This window comes from Pagrus pagrus (genome assembly GCF_965226575.1).
Source record: "Pagrus pagrus genome assembly, chromosome: 12".
Classification (NCBI taxonomy): domain Eukaryota; kingdom Metazoa; phylum Chordata; class Actinopteri; order Spariformes; family Sparidae; genus Pagrus; species Pagrus pagrus.
In genome coordinates this window covers 22,091,284-22,112,004 of record NC_140196.1, presented here as the reverse complement: position 1 = coordinate 22,112,004, position 20,721 = coordinate 22,091,284, and the positions used below count along the sequence as shown (strand labels likewise).

Below are 20,721 nucleotides of genomic sequence, written 5' to 3'. Positions count from 1 at the left end.
GTTTTGTCAGAGAAACATTCATTCTGATGTCTGCCTCCTCTGCAGGTGTGTCAGCGTCGCTGAAAATAAACGTTTATATTAATACTCATAGTGCAGGAGGGAACCCAGAGCCCCACAAGGACCCCTGGGGGCTCCTGGAAACCCCCTGGGGGAGGCAGTGATTTGGGGATTTGTTTATTCCCTGTGAAGCCACTAGATGTCACACAACCAAACACCAGCTGTAGCTGCTGATAGTCTATTCAAGCAGAGTCCGTGGTCATCTGTTAGATTTAACACCCAGTGGCCAGTAAACGCGCCCACTGCTTCTGAGTATTGATCGATCAGTTAGTGCCCACACTGGTGCCGCGGTGCTTCGAGGAAAGGACAATCATGTGCTGAGGTCCGTGCGTCATCGGGACCCCGGCGGCGGTGGTGGTGGTGGTGGTGTTGGCGGTGGTGCGTACTGCTCCTCCATCGTGCCTCAGACCGGATGAGGGGGTCAGCAAGTGCACACACCGATCACCGATCAGCGCGCTAATTGAATCCACCTACCAGACCGGAGCGCCTCAACCCGGATGACCTCCGGAGTGACGCGTCTCCCCGGTGAGAGTGCGCCAGCGGAGGGAGCAGCGCCGGAGGAGATGCGCATATCTGCAGGTAGCCTCCTCTAGCGCTGTCGTAAAAACGAGAGAGCGGAGCGAGCGAGCGATCGTTAGAGCGATGCCAGGGGTAACCAAGTACAATTTAGTAGATGACGCGCACGATCTGAGGATCCCCATGCACAACGACGAGGTGTTCAAACATGGGGTCTGCTTCGAGGCAAAGGTAAGGAGCCTCCGCAACAGATACTTTCTGGGTAGGGCAGGAATAATTTGAGGCTTGAAGAGCAGCGGGACATTATGTGTCAGCCACTGAAATGCCACTGTCTGTTACCACAGCCACTCCATGTACCCATCCTCGCGTGATGCGGATAGTTTTCGTAATACTTTACTTTGCGTGACTTTGAAATCTTTTTTTGTGATTTAACCTTGCACGGAGAAGAAGTGTTGCTTTGACTGGTAACTTGATGAATGCTGACATCATTTATTGTCCGTTATATAATGTTTCTTGATAAATCTGTGATAAGTGCAGAGCGATCCTGTGACAGTTTTTACATTTTTTTGTCTTTGCCATCTGGCTGCCGGCAAAATCAGAGTAACAGGAGACTGCAGGCTGCGATTATGTTCATCCTTGATGCCTCTGCCTGAACATTTGTTTGGTGTCTAAAATATTAGATAACTGTAAAACTGTTTTCTCATCAACTGTCCCAAGATATTTAATTAACTGTTATGAAAGACAAGAAATGGCATCAAATTATCAAATGTTTGAAGCAAGAAGCATCAAATATTTGCTGTTTTTGACAGAAAATACTGTAGACTAAATCAATTAATCCAGGCAAATATTTCCGTGGATAAAGATGTTAAAACTACAATGGAAATCAGAGGAATTCGTTGACTCAAACTGCCAATCATTAAAGAGGCACTATGTAGTTTTGGAGAAGAAATTCAAACTCAGAATTTTAATATGTACAATACTAATGAGGTAATAAGAAACTCAGAAATGTACATTTTTCCATTACTGAATAAACAAGCTGTTCTCAAAGGACAATAAGGTCCCAGAGCACTGTTGGAAGCTAGAAAGGTGGCAGGGTCCGCCACATATAAACAAAGTAAAACAGTATGAAACTGTGTCGTCCTTTAAGGTCAGTTTGTTTATTCCGTTTATATTCTGAAAACAAAGAGAGTTTGTTAATTTAGTTTGTAGGCTTTAATAAAATCAGTCGATGAAGATCTTTCTCCTCTGATGAACCCAAAACCACCCGGTGCACCTTTGAACCTTTCCTTTACATCCTGCAGTACATCGGCAGTTTGGAGGTGGGTCGCCCCGGCAGCCGAATGGAGATCGTCGCTGCAATGAGGAGAATCAGAGTAAGACGCTTAAATATGTGACTTCCATGAGCGCACACCCGGACCACTGAACTTGACCCTTGTGGCCAAGCAGTCCAAACACATTAACATTGACCCAGCGGCTGATGGTGGTGCCTGCACATTAATCCTCCCTCTCCTCTCCGGTGTTTTATGTCTCACCTTGTGCTCGCCGGATCCTTACCCCTCCTCGACATCCCCTTCATCACTAGTCTGCGTAAAACTACACACTCAGGCAGATTCAGTGGGCTGTCAGGAGGGGTTTAAATCACCGAGGGATTCGGGGCGGCAGATTTTATGGCTGAGGAGAGATACAACGTGCAGGTTTATATGTGATACCATTAGAAAAAAACCAACAAGCTCCACAGCCTTCCCCTCCAGACCAGACGAGGCGACTGAAAACACTGTGATGCCCTGTCGTTACACATCACTGCAGTGTGCCAGAGAGGCACGGGGAGGAGAGGATTTAGCTGCTTGTCAGCTGTTAGATCTAATCTAACAACCAAGTTATTGTGTCACTCGGAGGTCAGACACATCCCCAGTGACACCCAGGAGAGGACTTAATCCTGATCCCTCGTGTGCAGCGTAGTGTAATGGTCATTTGATTGTGCTGGTAAAGATTTAGCGGGTCTCAATGATCCCTTTCATATTTCGACACTTTTTCCGACAATGCATTATTCAAGTGCTCGCCCTCAGGTTGAGAACGGAGGTAATATGCCCACACAATGCACAATGTAATCCAGAGGCTGGTGAAAACCCGGCTGGCCAGGTCCTTTTGATTTATCCTCAAACAAACACATTTTAATTACATTCCTCCGTTGTGTGGCTCTTACCTAAAAGCAAAGTTTGCAAAAATGCTTTTTCCGCACGGCTTCAAAGCAAAAGCGATAAAAGTGAAGGTGATGATAAAAATGCAGGAGGAGGAAGTGCATTAAGAGACGAAGCAGCATTTAAATAAAAATACAATAAACATGATGTTAAACGTGGGCGAGATTACGACTGATAGCATAAAAGCGTGTCTTTGTGCACAGCGACGAGGATTTCGTGCTTCTGGGGAGAGACTCGCTCTGAATATTCAGAAGCCGACTCGTCCTCCGAGCACTCAGAGTGGCTTAGAGATAAGACTGGAGGTGAGTTGACCCAACCTGTAGAGCTCTACCGGGGCTTGGGGCCGGCGTTAGTCGCAGGCTGATGTGCATGAAAATGAAGTGGCACGAACGCTTCCTGTGCTGCACTTCGTCGCTCTCTGACAGCAGCGCGTGTGGAGATGGATGGTCCTCTTGTCTCGGTTCACGTGGGGCTACATTATGGGAGTTGTGTCCTTCACCTGAGCCTGTACTGCATGCGGAAGAGAGCTCCCACACACCAGTAAGAGGGATGAAATAGATGAGAGCGTATGGCAAGGAATGAGGGTCCGGTGAATCTTCCAGTGAGGCTTATAGACGAGCTGCTGCAGATTCGTTAGGGCTCAAGCCAGCAGAAATGAAATGCTGGTAGCAATTATCCCATTTCCTCTTTCCAGTGAGATTTCTTTTGTTCAGGAAAGTCAATGTTAGATCGAGACGACAGCTCCAATTCTGCTGAAAATAAAAGACAGGGCAGGGTTGTTATTTTTACACAAAGAAGAAAAGATGACAGAGAATATACAAGTCTGTCACCCAAAAAGCAAGCAACGCTTCGTTTCGCTGAAGAAAACCGGCGATTTCACAGAACTTCATCTGATCAATTAATCATCTGATGTCGGGCTGGGTGTTGTCAGAGCGAGGCCTGTTACTTCACATGAATCCTGGTTGTTCTTAGATGCCTGATATTTGGAGTGTGAGCCTGCAGTGGAAAGCAGAGGCTACAGGCTCCGGCATTAATCATGGAGAGGGATGAAAGTGTCCCACACATGTCTGCCTCCCTCTGGGAAGTCGGCCTTTGAAAGCTTAAACAGCTCCCAGGAACAGAAACTGACAGATTCTCAATGTTTACTCAACTATTTCCCCCAAGAAGGTAGTCAAAAATATCTCCCTGCGTGCACAATCCCTTCCTCTCTTTTTCCAATTTATCATTTATCCTGTGTAAAGAGCTGCAGCTCAGCGGGGCCATGCGATTTTTAATGCGAGTCACACAGAGTAACATTATAATCTATTTGGTTTGGAATTAATTTTTTCGTGCCAACCTTGAATGTTAACCTGACTCTCACTTCTCACTTCTTCACAGTACGAATTCAAGCTGAAGAATATCAAGAAAAAGAAGGTCAACATCGTCGTGTCCACTGATTCCATCAAAGTGATTTTGCGCAAAAAGAGGAAGGTCAGTCGTGTAAAGTGTGACTTTATTTGAATCATTTCTCTCTTCGAGAACACCTTTGTCAAGGCCCACCCACGTGTTGTGTGTCCTTACAGAGAAAAGGGTGGTCATGGGATGAGAACACCATCTTGGTGACGCAGGATCCCATCTACAGGTAGGCCCTCTTGATGGTGTTAAATAAAAAGCCAAATAAATAGAGAGCTTGTAAGCAACTCGACAACATTTCGTGTATCGTCTTCCTTTTAACAGGATCTTCTACGTCTCACATGACGCCCAAGACTTGAAGATCTTCAGTTACATAGCGCGAGATGGACAGAGCAACATTTTCCGCTGCAACGTGTTCAAGTCAAAGAGGAAAGTAGGTTTGATTCCTTAAAACTGAGAATGTTTAAAAGATAAGTCCAGCCATATTATGTCTGTTATACTGATGAAAAATTCAATAAAAAAGGCCAAAAACAACCTTGAATTGATGCTGTTAGCTTGAGAGGGTAATTAGGAAACCATTGAGCGCTGCAAGATTATTGTTTTTTTAGGCTAAACCGGAGGCTAGCATCGCTCTAGTTCCCTCAACAAAAAGCTTATAAGATTTTTTAAATTTGATTCTGGATTAGTGAAGTAAATAAACTCTGTGGCAAAAAAAGCTTATGATACTTTCAGGTTTTGTTCAGCAAGACAGGGAGCAGGGGGAAACAGCTAGCCTGGCTGCGTCTGAAGGTAGCAAAATCTGCCTCCCAGCAACCTTATGCCTCATTTCCACTGCACAAATCGGATTTTCACTGTCCAAAAACCTCTCAGGTTACACGTTTCTATGGATTACACAAGATAAAAAAAGGAAACAGTAATATGATGCATTCATTTCTGAGCTTTTCGTGTTCTCATTGGAGCGTTTTGGCACCTTTCGGACAGGCTGGCTGTTCTTTGTGCTAAGGAAAGCTAACCATCTGCTGGAAGACACTTTTAATTTTGATATCAATTATCTCACCCAACACAGAAATCATGACAATGTTTCCCAAAATGTTGAACCATTCTTTCAAAAATGTATGAATGTGCTTGGGGTTGACAGCAGGACAGACGGGGGAAGAGTATTATGAGGCAAAGACATTGTTGGTTCTTGTATTATCTTGGATTTTGTTGGCGTTAACAAAAGTTCTGAATATCGTCGGCTTTATCCTTTAAGTGGACTGCAAACAACACCGAAGCCAAGCAGTTCTTCTTGTCCATGCTCTACGTATCTTCTATTGATGGTGTTTTGCCCACAGCCTCAGTGTTGCATCTTCCTGTTGGACCTCACACATGGCCAATTAAAGTGAGAGTCCGAGGCCTCGTGTGTGTTGAGGCAAATTGCTTGTGAAAATTAAAGGCATCTCCTTCTCCGATCGCCACATATCTGCATATCAAACAGAGACATTTCTTTTCCCTCCGTGACAAAGACGGAGCATCAGTGAGGTTGACTCCCATCCCTTCACCATGGATACCAGACAGACAGTGACTTAGTGAAGCTGAATACTAATCATCCTGGTGGGAAGAGAAAAGAAGAGGGGCTTTTTCACTCAGCACCTAAAGACATTTTAGCCACTGCTGAACGAACACCCACCGCACTGTCAGGGACAGGGCCAGTGGTGCCTCGCTGCCTCCCGGGGCTGCCGAGCCTTATCGGAGCATTGCAGACCAAGCATGTGTGCTGAGTAGGAGGAGATGGACCAGCTGATTAGAGGAGATTTGATTTATTTTCATCATGGCATGTTGCGCCCCAGCAGAGCTTAGATGTCAGCACGGTACATCAGCAGAGCCTTTTGTGTTCGGCCTTGGGATGGCTGGTTTAATTTCTAAAACAAAATGACATTTTTTTGTTGATGGAGAAAAATAATCAATTCCATGACTTTATTCCTACATTATTTTCTTTTGCTATTTCACTTGATTGAACTGCTTTCGAGCTCAAGTTACACCTTGACATATTGACTGAATGCCTTGAGGCAAAATGATCCTCCAGAGTCAGATGCTTCTGCCACAATTCAATATGGAGAACACAACAACTCACCTTTAGTGAGATTTAGGAAGGACGTGGTGGATAAAGTTTAATTCCGGTGGATTTAAGATGCTGCCAAAGGACTGTGTGTTAGGGCTTTATGAAGAAAAGAAGCCTTGAAATCGATCAGAGACGTGCTACTGTCTCAAAGGCCACACTGAATTTTCATGCCGGCCTGTTCAGCTTCAGAAATACTGACACCACATTTGAGCCAGAACAGAGAGTTGTATTTAACCTGTGCAACTCTGAAGCTGATGCACACTGAGAAGTCTCTAGACAATTGAACTGTTAAAACACATTAGCCCTGCTCCAGTTACTTTTATTACTGATTAATCTGCTGCAAATACTCATAATTGGGAATAATTAGTTGATGTTTGATATTTAAGCTTTAGGTTTTTCCCTTTTTCTTTTGCTGTTATGTAATTTAAAGGAACACTTTGACGTATATAAATGTTCCCATTTCTTGTGGAGAGGTAGAGGAGAAAATCAATACCACTCTCATATCTTGGCATTTGATCTGAAGCTACAGCAAGGAGACGCTCAGCTTAGCATAAACTTGGCTTAAAGATTGCGTGCAGAACAGATCGAAGTTTGAAAAAAAAAAACACATCTTACCCACATAAAATCACAACTTGGAAAAAAGTTACTTGGTCTCAATCTTTACTTTAATGAAGAAAAGAATAAACATTAAAAATCTTTTGATATCACTAAAGTTTTTGTTTTGCTCGGCTGTGTTTTGTTATTCATTTTTATATCGTACATGACTCACTTTTTCATTTTTCGTTAACTATGTTCAAGGTTTGTTAACTCCTTCATGCTACACAAACATAGAACATTTATACAGTTATTTAAACATACGGTGCATTTCTGGGAATTTGTATCGGGGTGAATGTCAACAGCAGAGACAAGATAGGGATGATAATGTGGTCCGTATCTTCACAGGAAAAGTTCAACATCCGGTAAACAGTTTCCATCAACTCTCACTGTGTTTGAGCACCAAGCATCAATTAGTCCACCTCTCTTCTTTCCGCTGTAGTCGTGACTCAGAACACGGTCCACCCGTCGAGTGCAACCGCTTGTTTTGGGATGCTTTTGTGGGGACAGGTCCCTGTAAAGATTTGGGCGCAACAGTGTCTAATTTTCCAGTCCAACTTGTCCATTTTATTTTCCTTCAACCAGACATTAGCCAGGAGCAGCCTTAAATCCAAGCTGGATAAGCATTGCTCCTTTTCGCCGACTCTTCCTCTCTTGGCAGTCTGGCTGGTCATGTTGGGTGGTTGAAAGATGCTGTGGGCAGTGATCGCCGCAAAGTTGATGAAGCAATAAAGCCGGAAAAAAATAACAGTTAAGCATCATTGATGTAAACACGGAGTCCACCTCTCCTGGCTCCGCTGTAGTCGGCACTCTGTTGACTCGGAACGCAGTCCATTGCACCGTCAATTGCAACATCTTGGTCTGGGATGTTGTGGTGGAGACAGGTCTCTTGAAAGGTGTGGCTCTTTTCCTGACTCTTCCTCCCAGGGAGGTCTGGCTGGTCACGTTGGATGGTGATTGCCTCAAAGTCCACTGCTTTTAATCCAAAACCTGCGCGTGTTTCACGTAATAAAATAACAGTTAAAAAGCTAAATTTGAAGGAGCTACTGGCTGCTGCATCTGCATGTTGTCATAGTAGATGTTGTATCTTAAATCATTGTGTCCAAAGAAGACGAAATTAAAACTTTGCAGAAAAAACGAGATATCCTGAACTAATTTTTTAGTTATTGCATATTAAACTGCCCCTGATTGATGACCTGATGGTGCTGACACACCTACTGGGCCTCCTGCAATAACAACAACCTTTATCTCCACTCCCTCGGCCATCAGAGTCACTTGCCTCTGAAATAGAGCCATCCATCACTATGACAGCAGTATGTATGCAAAGCAGACAGACAAGGACGAGCAGCTGGAGCTCTACGCTCGTGATATCTTCTGACTTTAATTTGCTCCCCTCCTGTCTCCCTCTGTCTTCATTTCTCACCTCCCATTTTGCCCCAACATTCACCATTTTCAACTATTGTGTCTATTTTTCATCTTCTTCTTCTTTACCTGTGCACACACTCACTTATATATCCACTTTTCTTCCTGTGCAACTCCTTCGCCACCTCATTTTCTCCCCTGCTGTTGTCTCTTCATTTTTGCATCCTCCCTTACTGTGCTCCTGCTGCTGCCTCCCACCGCCCCTGCTCTCACAACCCTGACATACGCACACACACACACACACACACACACACACACACACTTTCCCTCTGTGTCCTCCGTCACAGTCTCAGGCCATGAGGATCGTGCGGACGGTGGGTCAGGCATTCGATGTGTGTCACCAGCTGAACCTGCAGCAGAAAAGCGACGACCAGGAGGATGAGGAGGGGAAGGCGGAGGAGTCGGAGGCAGTGCCAGGTGACCCACAACTACACACACACACACACACACACACACACACACACACACAATTACATCCACAAATCTAGTCCTCTCTCTCTCTGCCCGTCTGTCTCTCTCCTTCCCGTTCTCCTTCTGCCACACACACACAACTCATACTCCTTTCTTCTCCTCACACACACACACACAAACACACACAAACACACACACACACACACACACACACACACACACACACACTAAGCCTTCTCTTCCTCTCTCCCTCTCGCGTTCTCTATCACACAAACAAAAATTCTGAGCGCCTGCAGTAACAAACAGCGGCAACTGAGCACACCTCTGTGAGAAAAGATGTTATTATCCACCGCTGATGGTTTTTCAGCAGCTTCCCATGCCACAGCTGCAGATATGTTTTGGTGAGTCGTGCGAGCCATTGATCAAAAGACCTTGTGAGGACTTCTGCCAGCTCTTTGCCGGCTGCTGCTGCTGCTGCTGCTGCTGTCGCTGTCACTGCCTCTGTATACTGTACGTTGCAAACTCTAAAGTTAGAAGTAAAAACGCTCTGAAAAATTCCCTCTTATATTTGCTTGGGCTTTCTGCAGCAAAGAAGAGGTTTGCATTGTCAGAGGAGACCGACCTTGAAGCCACAACAGAGGAGAGCATTGAGTGTGTCTCTTCATCAGACCCCGAGAAGAGCAAAAAGGAAGAGGCTCAGGATGACAACGGAAAGGTAGAGTATAGAAGCCATCCATGGACATATTACTGCGGCTCATACGCAGCCAAACTCCACTGATGAAGCCAAGTCTATAAAGAGTCATTTATGGAAGCGCATGGCACTGCTCTTTATGACAAAGCAACTAAAATATGGGCCTGCAACACATTTTCATTATGCATTCTCATCATTCAATCCGCCATTTATTTTCTCAATTAATCAATGAGTCGCTTGGTCCAGATAGAGTCGCTATTCAATTTCCCAACACTCAAAACAAACGACCAAAAACTTTAGATTTACTTTCATAGCAACCCAATCGCTAGAACAAATTTTGGCAATGTACGTTTCTGCAAACCAAAATATGTTGAGACTTTAAATTTCTTTATGTTGCAACTTTAGGTTTCTGTAGGTTTTATTTTCCTATGGCCTGGTTCGGCGTCAGGAAAAGGTTGTGTTTCGGCCTACAATAAAAAAATGTTTTGCTACAAACACAGCTGGACATGTCCAGAGGTCCAAAATATTCAGTGAGTCTGCGGTCATTGGCTTGGTAGCCTCTGGCCTCTACAGTCCAATACCATTTCCTCTGCCTCCCGATGTGACAGTCAGGTCATAAACATTAAGCACGATTGTCCCTCCTCCCCAGTCCTCCCCTGGCCTGCACTCACATTGCTCCAGCCCCAACCGGGCCTCAGCACGGTTACCTCTTGTACATACGCCATCATGTCGTAGCATGGTTGTGGCACAATGGAGAACAACACAGACAACATGACTAACTTTACTGACCTTTTTGTGGCTTATTTTGTGTCGTTTTGGTCATAGGCGGCCCTCTCACGTTCCTGGATTTCTTGATTATGCAAGGCGGCATAAAACTCATGATTATACTTCATGTCCACGTTGCTCACCCGTGCTTGTGCTCGTGCATGAGCAACCATATTGTGCTGAAGCACACCTCTTCCAACTGAGAAGACTAAAAAACAGGGAAATATTCACATTTAAGCAGGAACAAGCTTTTGCCCTAAAAATGAGTTAAAGAGACACTACACCTATTTTACATATCAGGTTCAATTTACCTATCATCAGAGTGTGGATATTGAAAGTGCAGTACTATAACACTGGAGTCGCCCTTTAAACAATCACTAAATCAAATTTCTGTCTATTGACTAATTGATTAATCACCTAAATAGTTCAGCTCTACTAAATTCAGCACCTAAATAAAACTTTTAATACCCACGAGTCCTGCTACTGAACTGCCTGATTTAAGTTCACTCTTCCACTCACAAACCTAGTAGTTACTGGATTAATGAATAAACCAGAAAAACATGATGATGTATTTTGGTAGCGCATGTTTATTTTCCAACAAATTAGAGAAAACTGATCTAAGAAGTCATAAATTTCCTCTTAATAAATCATTCTGAGAGGCTCATAGAGTCATGATGAAAGTTTTGTGAGGCCGCATGAAAATCAGAAAATGCCACTGAGGGCTGTATGGCGAGTGGGCACATCTTCAAGGCTTGTTTGTGAAGACATGCTCCATGAATCTCTTCAATATTGATGTGATAATATGGTTTATTAATGAAAACATAGCGAGGATTTCTAGCGCTGCTCTGTTTATCTAGAGATGTCGAACGAGCAGCTATTTGCTCTCTGATATTTGTCATCTTCTCTGTAGAGATGTCGGCTGGAGAACCCAAGAGGGAAAACTTGTGTTGTACTAGTGAGCAGCTAATTGATTTAAATAGGATGTATATTACACTGATGATATGGTTACCTGAAAACAAGAAAAATCTGCATTATTATGTCAATATTTAAAGGTGCACTATGTAGTTTTGGGGAAGAAATTTTAATCAGAAGAGAAAGATCTTCATTGATTGATTTTTGTATGCCTAAACAAACTGAAACCTAAAGGACGACACAGTTTCATTTCATATGTGGCGGACCCTGCCACCTTTCTAGCATCAAACAGTGTTGTGGGGACCTTATTGTCCTCTGAGACAAGCTTATTTATTCAGTTATAGAAAAAATAAATAGAGTTTGTGTTATTAGCTCATTAATACAGCAAATTCTGAGTTTGAAATTCTACTACAAAACTACATTTAATTTAATTCTGCCACAATGAAACAGCCTCATTCCACATGTCCAGAACACACCTGCAGTTCCTCCCTCCCCTGTGTGTGATTTGAAGGTCAACTGTCCTTCACAGTCAAGTATTAATGTTGAGAGAGTCCACCATATTGATCTGCCATCTCAGATATGACAGATAAGTCGTGTCCTTCATGGCTGCTCGTCCCTCAGCAGCACTCTAACATAATTGTGTGAGTCATAATTCCTGTATGGTCGAACCATCTAGCAGCAGCCCGACCAGTCAATCTGTAGATCTCGTTACAGATTCCACTGACTGAGTCCCCGTTAAAACACCATCTACAGAATTAGATTAAATGTAAATTGTATTAGCCAGATTTACTTATCATGCTTGTACAGTGGATCCTGTTTACCAGCGTCCACCTCTTAAGATAACAAAATTTAAGCTTAATATTCCAAAATTGTATTTAATCAATGAATGAATTAGTTAATCTATTTAATGCCATGTTGCACCATCATGTTTCTACAGTAACCCAGAACTGACAAACCAAACACTAGAAGGACTTTAGCTGTTGTTGCAACCATCGGAAAGGGTGAGACGAGGTGTGTTCAGTTGGTTAATCTGCAACCTCACCGCCAAATGCCGCTAAATCCAACGCATTCAACCTTTTAACCTGCTATAAACACTTCACTTCAATTAAAAGTGAACCAAATGACTACATGCATGCCAAAGTTGCTCATAATGACAGATCCTTTGCTGTTCCTGTTAGCATTTTAGCATCGTTTAGCTCATTATTTTGGTTTTACAGCCCACGGTTTTTCTTTGGTTTACTCTCACCGTTGCTATGGCATAGGTTTTGGCAGACAGCTGTTGCAGGATCTAGTATTTTTAGATTTTGGACCATACCAGAGACTAAAAGTCTTTACACTTCCTATTAGCGATTTAGCGTCTTTTAGCTGATGTTTTGGTTTTACGGACGAAAGTTTTACTGTTTTGGTTTACTCTTACTGCAGACAGACCAGACAGAGATAAACACAAGCTAAAAACAGAAAGTGAATATTGGTCTTATAAGTACCAGACCATCTGAAACATGCCTCTAAATTAAAGCTAATGTTGCTAAATAAGGCAACAGTTTGCAAACACTTTAGCCATATCAACTTAAAATGTGCCACTGCCCATGAAGCCGTGTTGTGAGTGTACGGTTCTCGTCTCACAGCGGCAGCATGTAAATGATTTAAAGGTCTACGACAGTAAATGTCATGCTTTGGTGTCAGCAACTTAAAATCAAAGACCACGCTCTTCTTTCTACACTCATCTCACCGCTCACCTGTAATTCAAGTAGAAATCTATCACAGAGGCAGGAAGCAACACGTCAACCTCAGCCTCAATAGATCACCCACAGCTTCTTTATTGATCTTCCTTTGGTGTGAAATACAATTCACTCTTTCTTTTTTGTCATTTACACAGCTTGACATGGTAGATGTAGCCTTGATCTCTCTTCCTCTCTCTACCTAGCGCTTACTACAGCTCACCTGCACTACATACAGCTCAAAGAAACCCAGTTTTTGTGGGGTTAAACGTTATTTATGGAGAATGTAAGGAATCAAACTAAAGCAGGATTGTAGCTCAGTACTGGTACTGGAGATCTGTGATATATATATGAATTGTTTGTTATCCTGCCCTTGCTTTAAATCTAGTACTATCCATCCACAACCGTATCTTTGCTGCCGAGGTGCTCGTCCAATGCACCGTTCACATAGAAATCGAGTTCGGGACTGTTTTCTTTTCCTTGAGTTTTTAGTGATTGAACTTGAGTTTCTGTGGGTGATGCTTAAGTTTCTATGCATTCATGGTGGCTATGATCAATAACTACTCCAAACAAAGTGGAGCCCAGATTACTGTCATCTCTGCTGTAGGTGTCCGATGACCCGTCTCTCCTGCTGAGCTCCCCAATCCTTGGAGCTTCGGTGTTAGGTGGGTCAGCAGCAGAGGCTCTCTGCTCTGAGGAGCACCAGGTCCAGCTCCTCCAGAAACAACTACAGCAGCAGGAACAACAGGCCCTCGCAGCTTCAGCACAGGTACTGATGGCAACTGCTTTTGGAACCACTTCTATGACTTTCTTTCTTTCTTTCTTTCTTTCTTTCTTTCTTTCTTTCTTTCTTTCTTTCTTTCTTTCTTTCTTTCTTCCTTCCTTCCTTGTTGGTGTAAGATCTAATGGCAGCATTGGTCTACTCAGTCTGCTGAATTCAAGTGTGAAGCCTTTTGTGAAAGACTACAACACAAAAAACATCCTAAATAGACCACAACTATCGAACATATATACCAGCATCACTAAAGGTGCTACCAGCCTGTATGTTACAGGCTGCTGCTGTCCACCTAGTACAATCTCATCACAGCTTAAAATAGACAAAATGCTCACAGACCAGATAATCCGACTTTGAAGCTAATATTGCTCGCGGACTGTTTCTCTTTATTGATCCGTCCGTTCTCTGCTGATGAAGAGATGAAGCACTCAGATTCCAGTAAAATCAGCTCCTATTGTTTCCCTCGCTCTAGTTTTTGTGGTTGCCATGGTCACACAGCGAGCCGCCGTGGCAAGTTGAAAAAGTTTAACCATCATAAACTCTGACAGCAGCAGCACATTCACGAGAGCTGTCACTTTATTTACCTTGAAGACAATGGAGGCTGTCTGAAAGCACCTTAAGGCTTGTTGCTGGCTCTGTGCAGCTGTGTTTAAGACACCCACAGTATTTAGACAGTGGTGGTTTGATCTAAATGCTAACTTCAGCATGCCAAAATGCACACAATGACAATTTGAACAAGCTTATGTAAAGCAGGTATAATTAACCGTCTTAAATGTGAGAGTTCTAATGAAAAGCATAAAAAATGAAATGTTGACATTATGATGCCTGTGTATTGTGTAGCAGAGATATCTACTGTTAGTATGCTATCAAAACATCTTGTGCTAGCAGTGAAAAACCAACACACCCCTTGTAATCCAACCTCCCAGTCTGGACCGCTAGATGCACTGCTAACAAAGCTAACTAGCTAATGGTAGCTACAGTTAGTGGTTATTCTGGTTGTACGCTGCCCACAGTTTGTTTTGAGTATAATTCAGGACAGGATGCCTGTTCTTATATATTGCATCTTTAATTGAGCATGTAAGTGTGCTAATATTAGCTTATTAGCACAGACTACAAAGACGAGCTGAGGCCGACAGGATCGTCTTTAGTTCTGACATGATTTTGTACCAAATGTAATGGCAGTCCATCTAATAATGTAGTTGTTGACACACTAAATACCACAAATGTTATCCTGCTGGTGGAACAAGAGAAACAGTCAGGTAATCACCATAGTAATGACATTTATCCACTAAAAACAATGAATCTCTGTACAAAATCACATAGTAATCCATCCTTTAGTCGCTGAGGTACTTCAATCTGGACCTAAGAGGTGGAACAACAAACGACCAACCATCCGACATTGTCATGAAAACATTATATTCCTAAACAAGATTAAATAAAAAGTTAACTGAATTTTAATCATGTTTGTTTGAGAGCCAAAGGAAATGCACAATAAAATTACTGGAAAAGTTAATGTTGTTTGGCACAAACCTTTATGAACACATCAGGAAACAAAAATCCGGCAAATGAGTCAAAGCTCCATGAATCACAGTTTGGTTTCTCCTGGAGAACGATGATCAGAATGATGCGCTGTTTCCATTTTCAGTCAGTGGTGTGTAAAATAGGATGTGGTGAGATATTTGAGGTTATTAAATTTCCACCTCTGTCATTCCTCTCAACTTCAACACAAAGTTTAGAAAAGTTTTACATTAAATTAAATATGCCTGGGGCATGGTTTCAAGGCCTTTGAAGATCTGAAGCGAGCCCTCTTCGAGTTTTAGAGCTTCGAGTTTATTTTGGCCGCTGTCATTGACAGAGGTTGATTCGTAATGATGTGTCATTACTGGCTAAAGACTGAAAATTTGGACTTAGAACCAACTCCAACCCTAAGAGTCATGATGAATTTAATTAACGGATTTCCTCATAATGGCAGAGTGGGTTTTAATAAATGACCGTCTAATGAGAATGAATAAAGCAGCATTTTAAAAAGGATTCCCACCCAAGGGAAGCTTTTTTTTTCCTTTCTTTTTTTTTTCATCCCATGCATGTGACTGGTCTGTGTGTTCTTCATGAAGTGCGTGTGTTGGTGTGTTCAGGTCCATGTGCTCCAGGAGCAGCTGTCGGTGGAGGTGTGTGCGCGGGCCGACGCTCAGGCCAGAGTGCAGAGGCTGCTGCAGCAGAACACCGACCTGCTGCAACACATTTCTCTGCTGGTCAAACAGATCCAGGAGCTTGAGCTCAAAGCTGCTGGCCAGTTAACATCTAGTGAGTAAATATCTTTCTTTCTTTATAATTTGCAGTATGTGTTTAATTTGGTTTGGCTGCCTCGGATCTTCCTCTGTTTCCGTGTTTTCTCCTCATCTAATTTCTGTCATAAGACCCTTTTCTCTCTCATCTCGTTCCCTTTCATCTCTTTCTCTCCGTGCCTCCTTCCTGTCGTAATGCCTTCTTTTCTCATCCAATTCTGGCACGCAATTAATTATCCCGTGGCAGCCCTCTCAGAGGATTCAGCTCTGCTCTCTGCTCTCCCCTCCCTGCTTTTAGCCGGTGGCATTATGCTGCCGTATAGTCATGAATTATCAAATCCTGTCAGCGCAGACATCACCCAACTCCATATAATCTCATCTGCTCTGCTCAAACCTCTCTTTTCATGTCTTATATCTCTGTTTACATGTGATAGCTACACATTTGTTTTATGTCACACCGACTTTTGATATTCCGTGTCCGTCCTCAGTGGGCTCCCAGGACAGTCTTCTAGAGATCACTTTCCGAGCCAAGCCCCCCAGCACGCCCGGTGACACCCTCACCTCCTCCTCATCTACGGGCGCATTAGCATCTCAGTCCCTGCAGCAGATCAGTGACGGCGCCTGGGTCTCCACCCTCCCCGGACCCTGCTCTCCAGGCACCATGGGCACCGACGGCGGCACTCTGGGGCTCGGCGGCAGTGGAGTTCGTCTCGAGTGCTTCCGCTTCTCCCGGGGGCCAGACAGCCAGGACACAGGGGAGACTCCCAGCGAAGGGGCCCCGGATGAAAGCTCGGTCCTGGGAGCCCTGGAGCTGCTTCGGTTTAGGGAGTCGGGGATCGGATCGGAGTACGAATCAAACACAGATGAGAGCGATGACCGGGACAGCTGGGGTCAGGGGGAGGGAGCGGGGGCCGACAGTGCCGCTCGGCTCTTCAATGTGCTGAATGCGGAGAATCTGCCGGACTGCCTAGGGGACGAGATGGCTGTGTAGTGGGGCTCTTAAAGCTGTACAAGGCAACATTGCACTTATGAATAAAGTTTAGAATCTGAAGGACTTTATTAAACAGAAATCATGTATTGTGGTATCAGTAAACTGCAATTGTATGTGTCTGGTACTGGACAGAGCGCTCATTCACCACGGTTCTGGGTAAAGTTTTAAATGTTCTCTTCAAGTTTTGATTTGCTACTTTCTGTGCACTAAAGTCATTATAGTTAAAGGTGCGATATGTAAGAATTGGCCACCTCCAGCTACAGTTGGCAGCAGAAATTAAACTGACACTTAAACAATAAAAACTGAAACAAACAAATTCACTCTGGAAACTAACGGAAACTAAACAAAATTGAAAAACGAAATAAAAATGAAAACTCATGAGAAATTCCTAACTATAATAACTAACTCTGCTGTGCACTGAAATAATGTCCCACTTGTATGCATATGTCACAGCCATGCAGAAGGTATCCCTGAATTAATAAGTTTGATCCTGATGTTTAGGTTAACTGTCGTATGACATTAATCATTTCACAGTCTCTGAACCTTTTAGCTACCAGCTGAGATGATTATGCTTCTGTAGGCAACAGCCAAAGTTTGGCTGGCTACCGTGCAGCCGGATGCCAGGACTTCCTCTGCCGTGCGCCTGTCATTGCTTAAAGTCCAACCAGCAGCTTTAAACGCAAGAATGGACACCAGACATCATTTTGCATAATCTCTTTAAACAGGTATCTGAAAGATATCATAAACAAACGATAGCCTGTGGGTTCCCAGTTAGCATTTTGGCCACCTGTTTTGCTCATCACACGGACTGTTTACCTGCATGTAGCCAAAGCTTGCTCAGACATAATTGATCCATACTACTCGGACTACAAATGGACTACAAACAGAAACCAGAACAATACCAAAATCTCGTCCCTTGCATACAGTTTTTGCAGACTGAGACAGAGACTGATACGGAGACTGATTTCATTGAAACACAGTCAGAATCATTCATCACATATCTACTACTGTATGAATGTTCAATGATAAATACTCACCAAATAATACGATATTATTAACTTATAATGTGTTTTTATTAAATCAGTCATGCCAACGGCTCTGTGAGACTGCGCTCAGTGCTAACGTCAGCATGCTAACATGGATATGATATTTACCATGAGCACCATGTTATAGTAGTGTAGTGTGTTAACATGCTAATATCTGCTAATTAGCACTAAACATGTGCAGTTCTACGGAGGCTGAGGCGAATGTTGTCAGTTTTGCAGGTTGTTGGTCGTAAAATAAAACATCAGACAAAATTAACATAATCATCATTAACACATCAAGGCAACGACACCTCGATAGCCATACACTCGATATTATTTACTGCCGTTCAGAAAACTAAAGTATATCTTTAGTATTTCTTTGTTTCTCAGCTCCAAAGCCAAAAAAAACTCTTTCAATAACTTCTTCTAAATCTGAAGTGGTGACAGGGCAGCTCTCTTCAAACATTGGACTGTCAGATAGTATCAACACTGTGGTGTTTCAGGCTCTGTCTGTGTGTTACATACTGTGTGCGTGTCACTTTGATGATTGTTATACCTTACACATGTTTGGTTCCCTGACTTTGGTGCCGTCGTCACTCGCTGGGCTTGTTACACTGTGGCTGTGTCTGTGTTTATGGATCTGTGACACATCCGGCATGGTCATGGTCATTCTTTGCTTTTTTCTAATGAACATCTGTGAACAAAAGACCCCTTTACAAGTCTGTCTGGATATGCTAACACATTTTTTTTGGGAGTGTGAAAATTGAACCATTACTGTGCTTGTTATGACACTTCATCTGTAATTACACATGGGTTTGAAAATGAGCATGTGTCTCTCATAGTGATTTTCTCTTTCCAATACATTGTATCGTTTAATTCACTTATATGCACTGCATGGTCAGCACTTTTCTTATAAGGTGGTGGGTGCTGTGGGAACATCTCACTGTGTGCAGGTGCTGCTACAATCTCGCCTGTTTGAAAATGTGGCCACCACCTTGTCCTCCAAGTATTATTTGTTCGTGCCGTACTGCGGCAGCCATAAACTGCTGCGTCACTGTTGCTCCAACCTTCAGATGAATTGTTTGGAAGGTCCTGAAGTACCAATTCAGAGAAAGATGGAGGAGACTTCTGGACTCACTTCGTATTCTCGTGGCCAGCTGTCGCACCAGCTCCACCTCGTTGACTGTGAGCCAGCTCTTTGAATCACTGAATTGGGGGATGTGTCTTTGAGCTCTTTCCAAAATCAATGAATCTCTTCCTGGCTTTCCTCTCTCATCCTTCCTCTTCCTCACTCACCTTCCTCCACCTCTTTCCCAGTCTCTTGCACTCATAATCTGTCTGCTGTATGCATGTAGCCATATTTCTCTGTCGTTCTCTGCCATTTGTCTCCAAGGTAACATCTGTTCTCATGAAGTGTACTAAAAATTAAAGTGCACTTAAACCAGTTTTATTCCTTGTGGAATGACATACCCTTTCTCAAATGCCTTCTGACATCATGATATGTTCAGTGTGAGTTACTAATTGCCTCGATGAATCCATGGGTGATTTAAAACTGAAATATGTCTCTGACATAATGATAAGCAGCCCCAGTTCCCGGGCTGACCTTTTCAAAATGTTTTCCTCGTTAGTAATTATAATTGGATGAGAAAATGGGATGTGGGCATGCGGAAGGTCTTTTGTGAGGGTGATGGCTCGCTCTTATTGTCTGAGAGACACCAGCTGTGGTCATTAAACAGGGTCATCTTCCATTAAGCTGGCTCTGTGCGCAGACAGCGGCAGCTTGATGTAACGCTGCAGATAAGCTGGAGAATATAAAGAATATCAGCCATTACCCACCCACGTCCAGCCACGACACCCTGCAGCTCTGCTAGTGCAGCTGCTGCTGACACAGATAGTGGGTGGCCTCCAGGACGTGGCCTCTGCTTTTATTTGTTTTATTATAATGAAAGATGTGTCACACTGCTCACTCCCCCTTATATTCTGCAGGTAAAATGATTTACCATACTGCATATTCAGTGTAAAGTTTATTCCTTGGTTTGGTCTTTTTAGCCAGACTAGCACTGTGGCTCTGGGGATGGCAGTGTCAGTCGGACCACCTCTTCAGTCCCAACTGAAATATCTTAACAACTATTGGAATGAGGAATGAAATTTCATGGTGATGAATCCTAATGACTTTGGTAATCCCCTGGCTTGTCTCGTCGCTTCACCAGCTGGTCAATATTTTCACTTATTTAGTAAAATATCAAAAGTTAAGGAATTAAACGGTACAAGTTCTTGTGTAGTTATTCATGGTTCCCAGACGAGACAGAATGAACACACAAATGATCTCATGACACTTGGAGCAGGTCAGGTAGACCACACTCTTAGAATAATTTACCCAACATTCCCCCATTAGCAAGCAACTGGCAACAGTTGCAACGAAAAACTGCCTTTTAACAGGCATAAACCTCGGAGCAGACCCAGACTCAATGGTGGGTGACCATCTGATTGGACCAGTTGTGTTGAGAGTCCGTCTGAACCCTATGACTTTTCCTTACAGTCCAGTATTCCTGTCCATGACCAAATACCTGCAAAAACAATGACACTTGCTAACACATATACCAGTATCCACTTCCTGTCTTAAGGCATCATTATACTGTATGGTAGTCATCAAACTTAAACAGCCTGTCTGGTTGGTATTCATGCTCTCCTACAGATGTGAGTAAGTCTGGAAACCACCAGTTTCTGTCTCTATGTGTCTTGTATGTCTGAGAACTTGAGGTCGACGGCAGTATTCATGTGAGCTCATGAATCTTTTAGTCACCCTCTCACTCATTTCCTGAAGAATAACTCTGCTACTCCATCATGGCCAATTTTTGGGGGGTATAA

General features: G+C 43.3%; 1 protein-coding gene across 1 annotated transcript; it reads left to right on the top strand.

Moving 5' to 3' along the window:
• Positions 1–236: 236 nt before the first annotated feature.
• Positions 237–19,303, top strand: LOC311266612 (carboxyl-terminal PDZ ligand of neuronal nitric oxide synthase protein-like). Its single transcript, XM_084369042.1, has 10 exons — positions 237–804; positions 1,875–1,946; positions 4,149–4,241; positions 4,334–4,392; positions 4,488–4,596; positions 8,568–8,697; positions 9,279–9,406; positions 13,385–13,546; positions 15,688–15,856; positions 16,326–19,303. The coding sequence occupies exons 1-10, from the start codon at positions 700–702 to the stop codon at positions 16,826–16,828; spliced, it is 1,530 nt and encodes a 509-aa protein (XP_084225168.1). The 5' UTR covers positions 237–699; the 3' UTR covers positions 16,829–19,303.
• Positions 19,304–20,721: the final 1,418 nt, after the last annotated feature.

What these genes read in the sequence shown, in the direction of transcription:
- LOC311266612 (XM_084369042.1), top strand. Translation starts at nt 700, where the DNA reads ATGCCAGGGGTAACCAAGTACAATTTAGTAGATGACGCGCACGATCTG. An exon ending in GGGTCTGCTTCGAGGCAAAG is followed by an intron (nt 805 to 1,874) that starts GTAAGGAGCCTC and finishes TACATCCTGCAG; the next exon opens with TACATCGGCAGTTTGGAGGT. An exon ending in TGTTCAAGTCAAAGAGGAAA is followed by an intron (nt 4,597 to 8,567) that starts GTAGGTTTGATT and finishes CCTCCGTCACAG; the next exon opens with TCTCAGGCCATGAGGATCGT.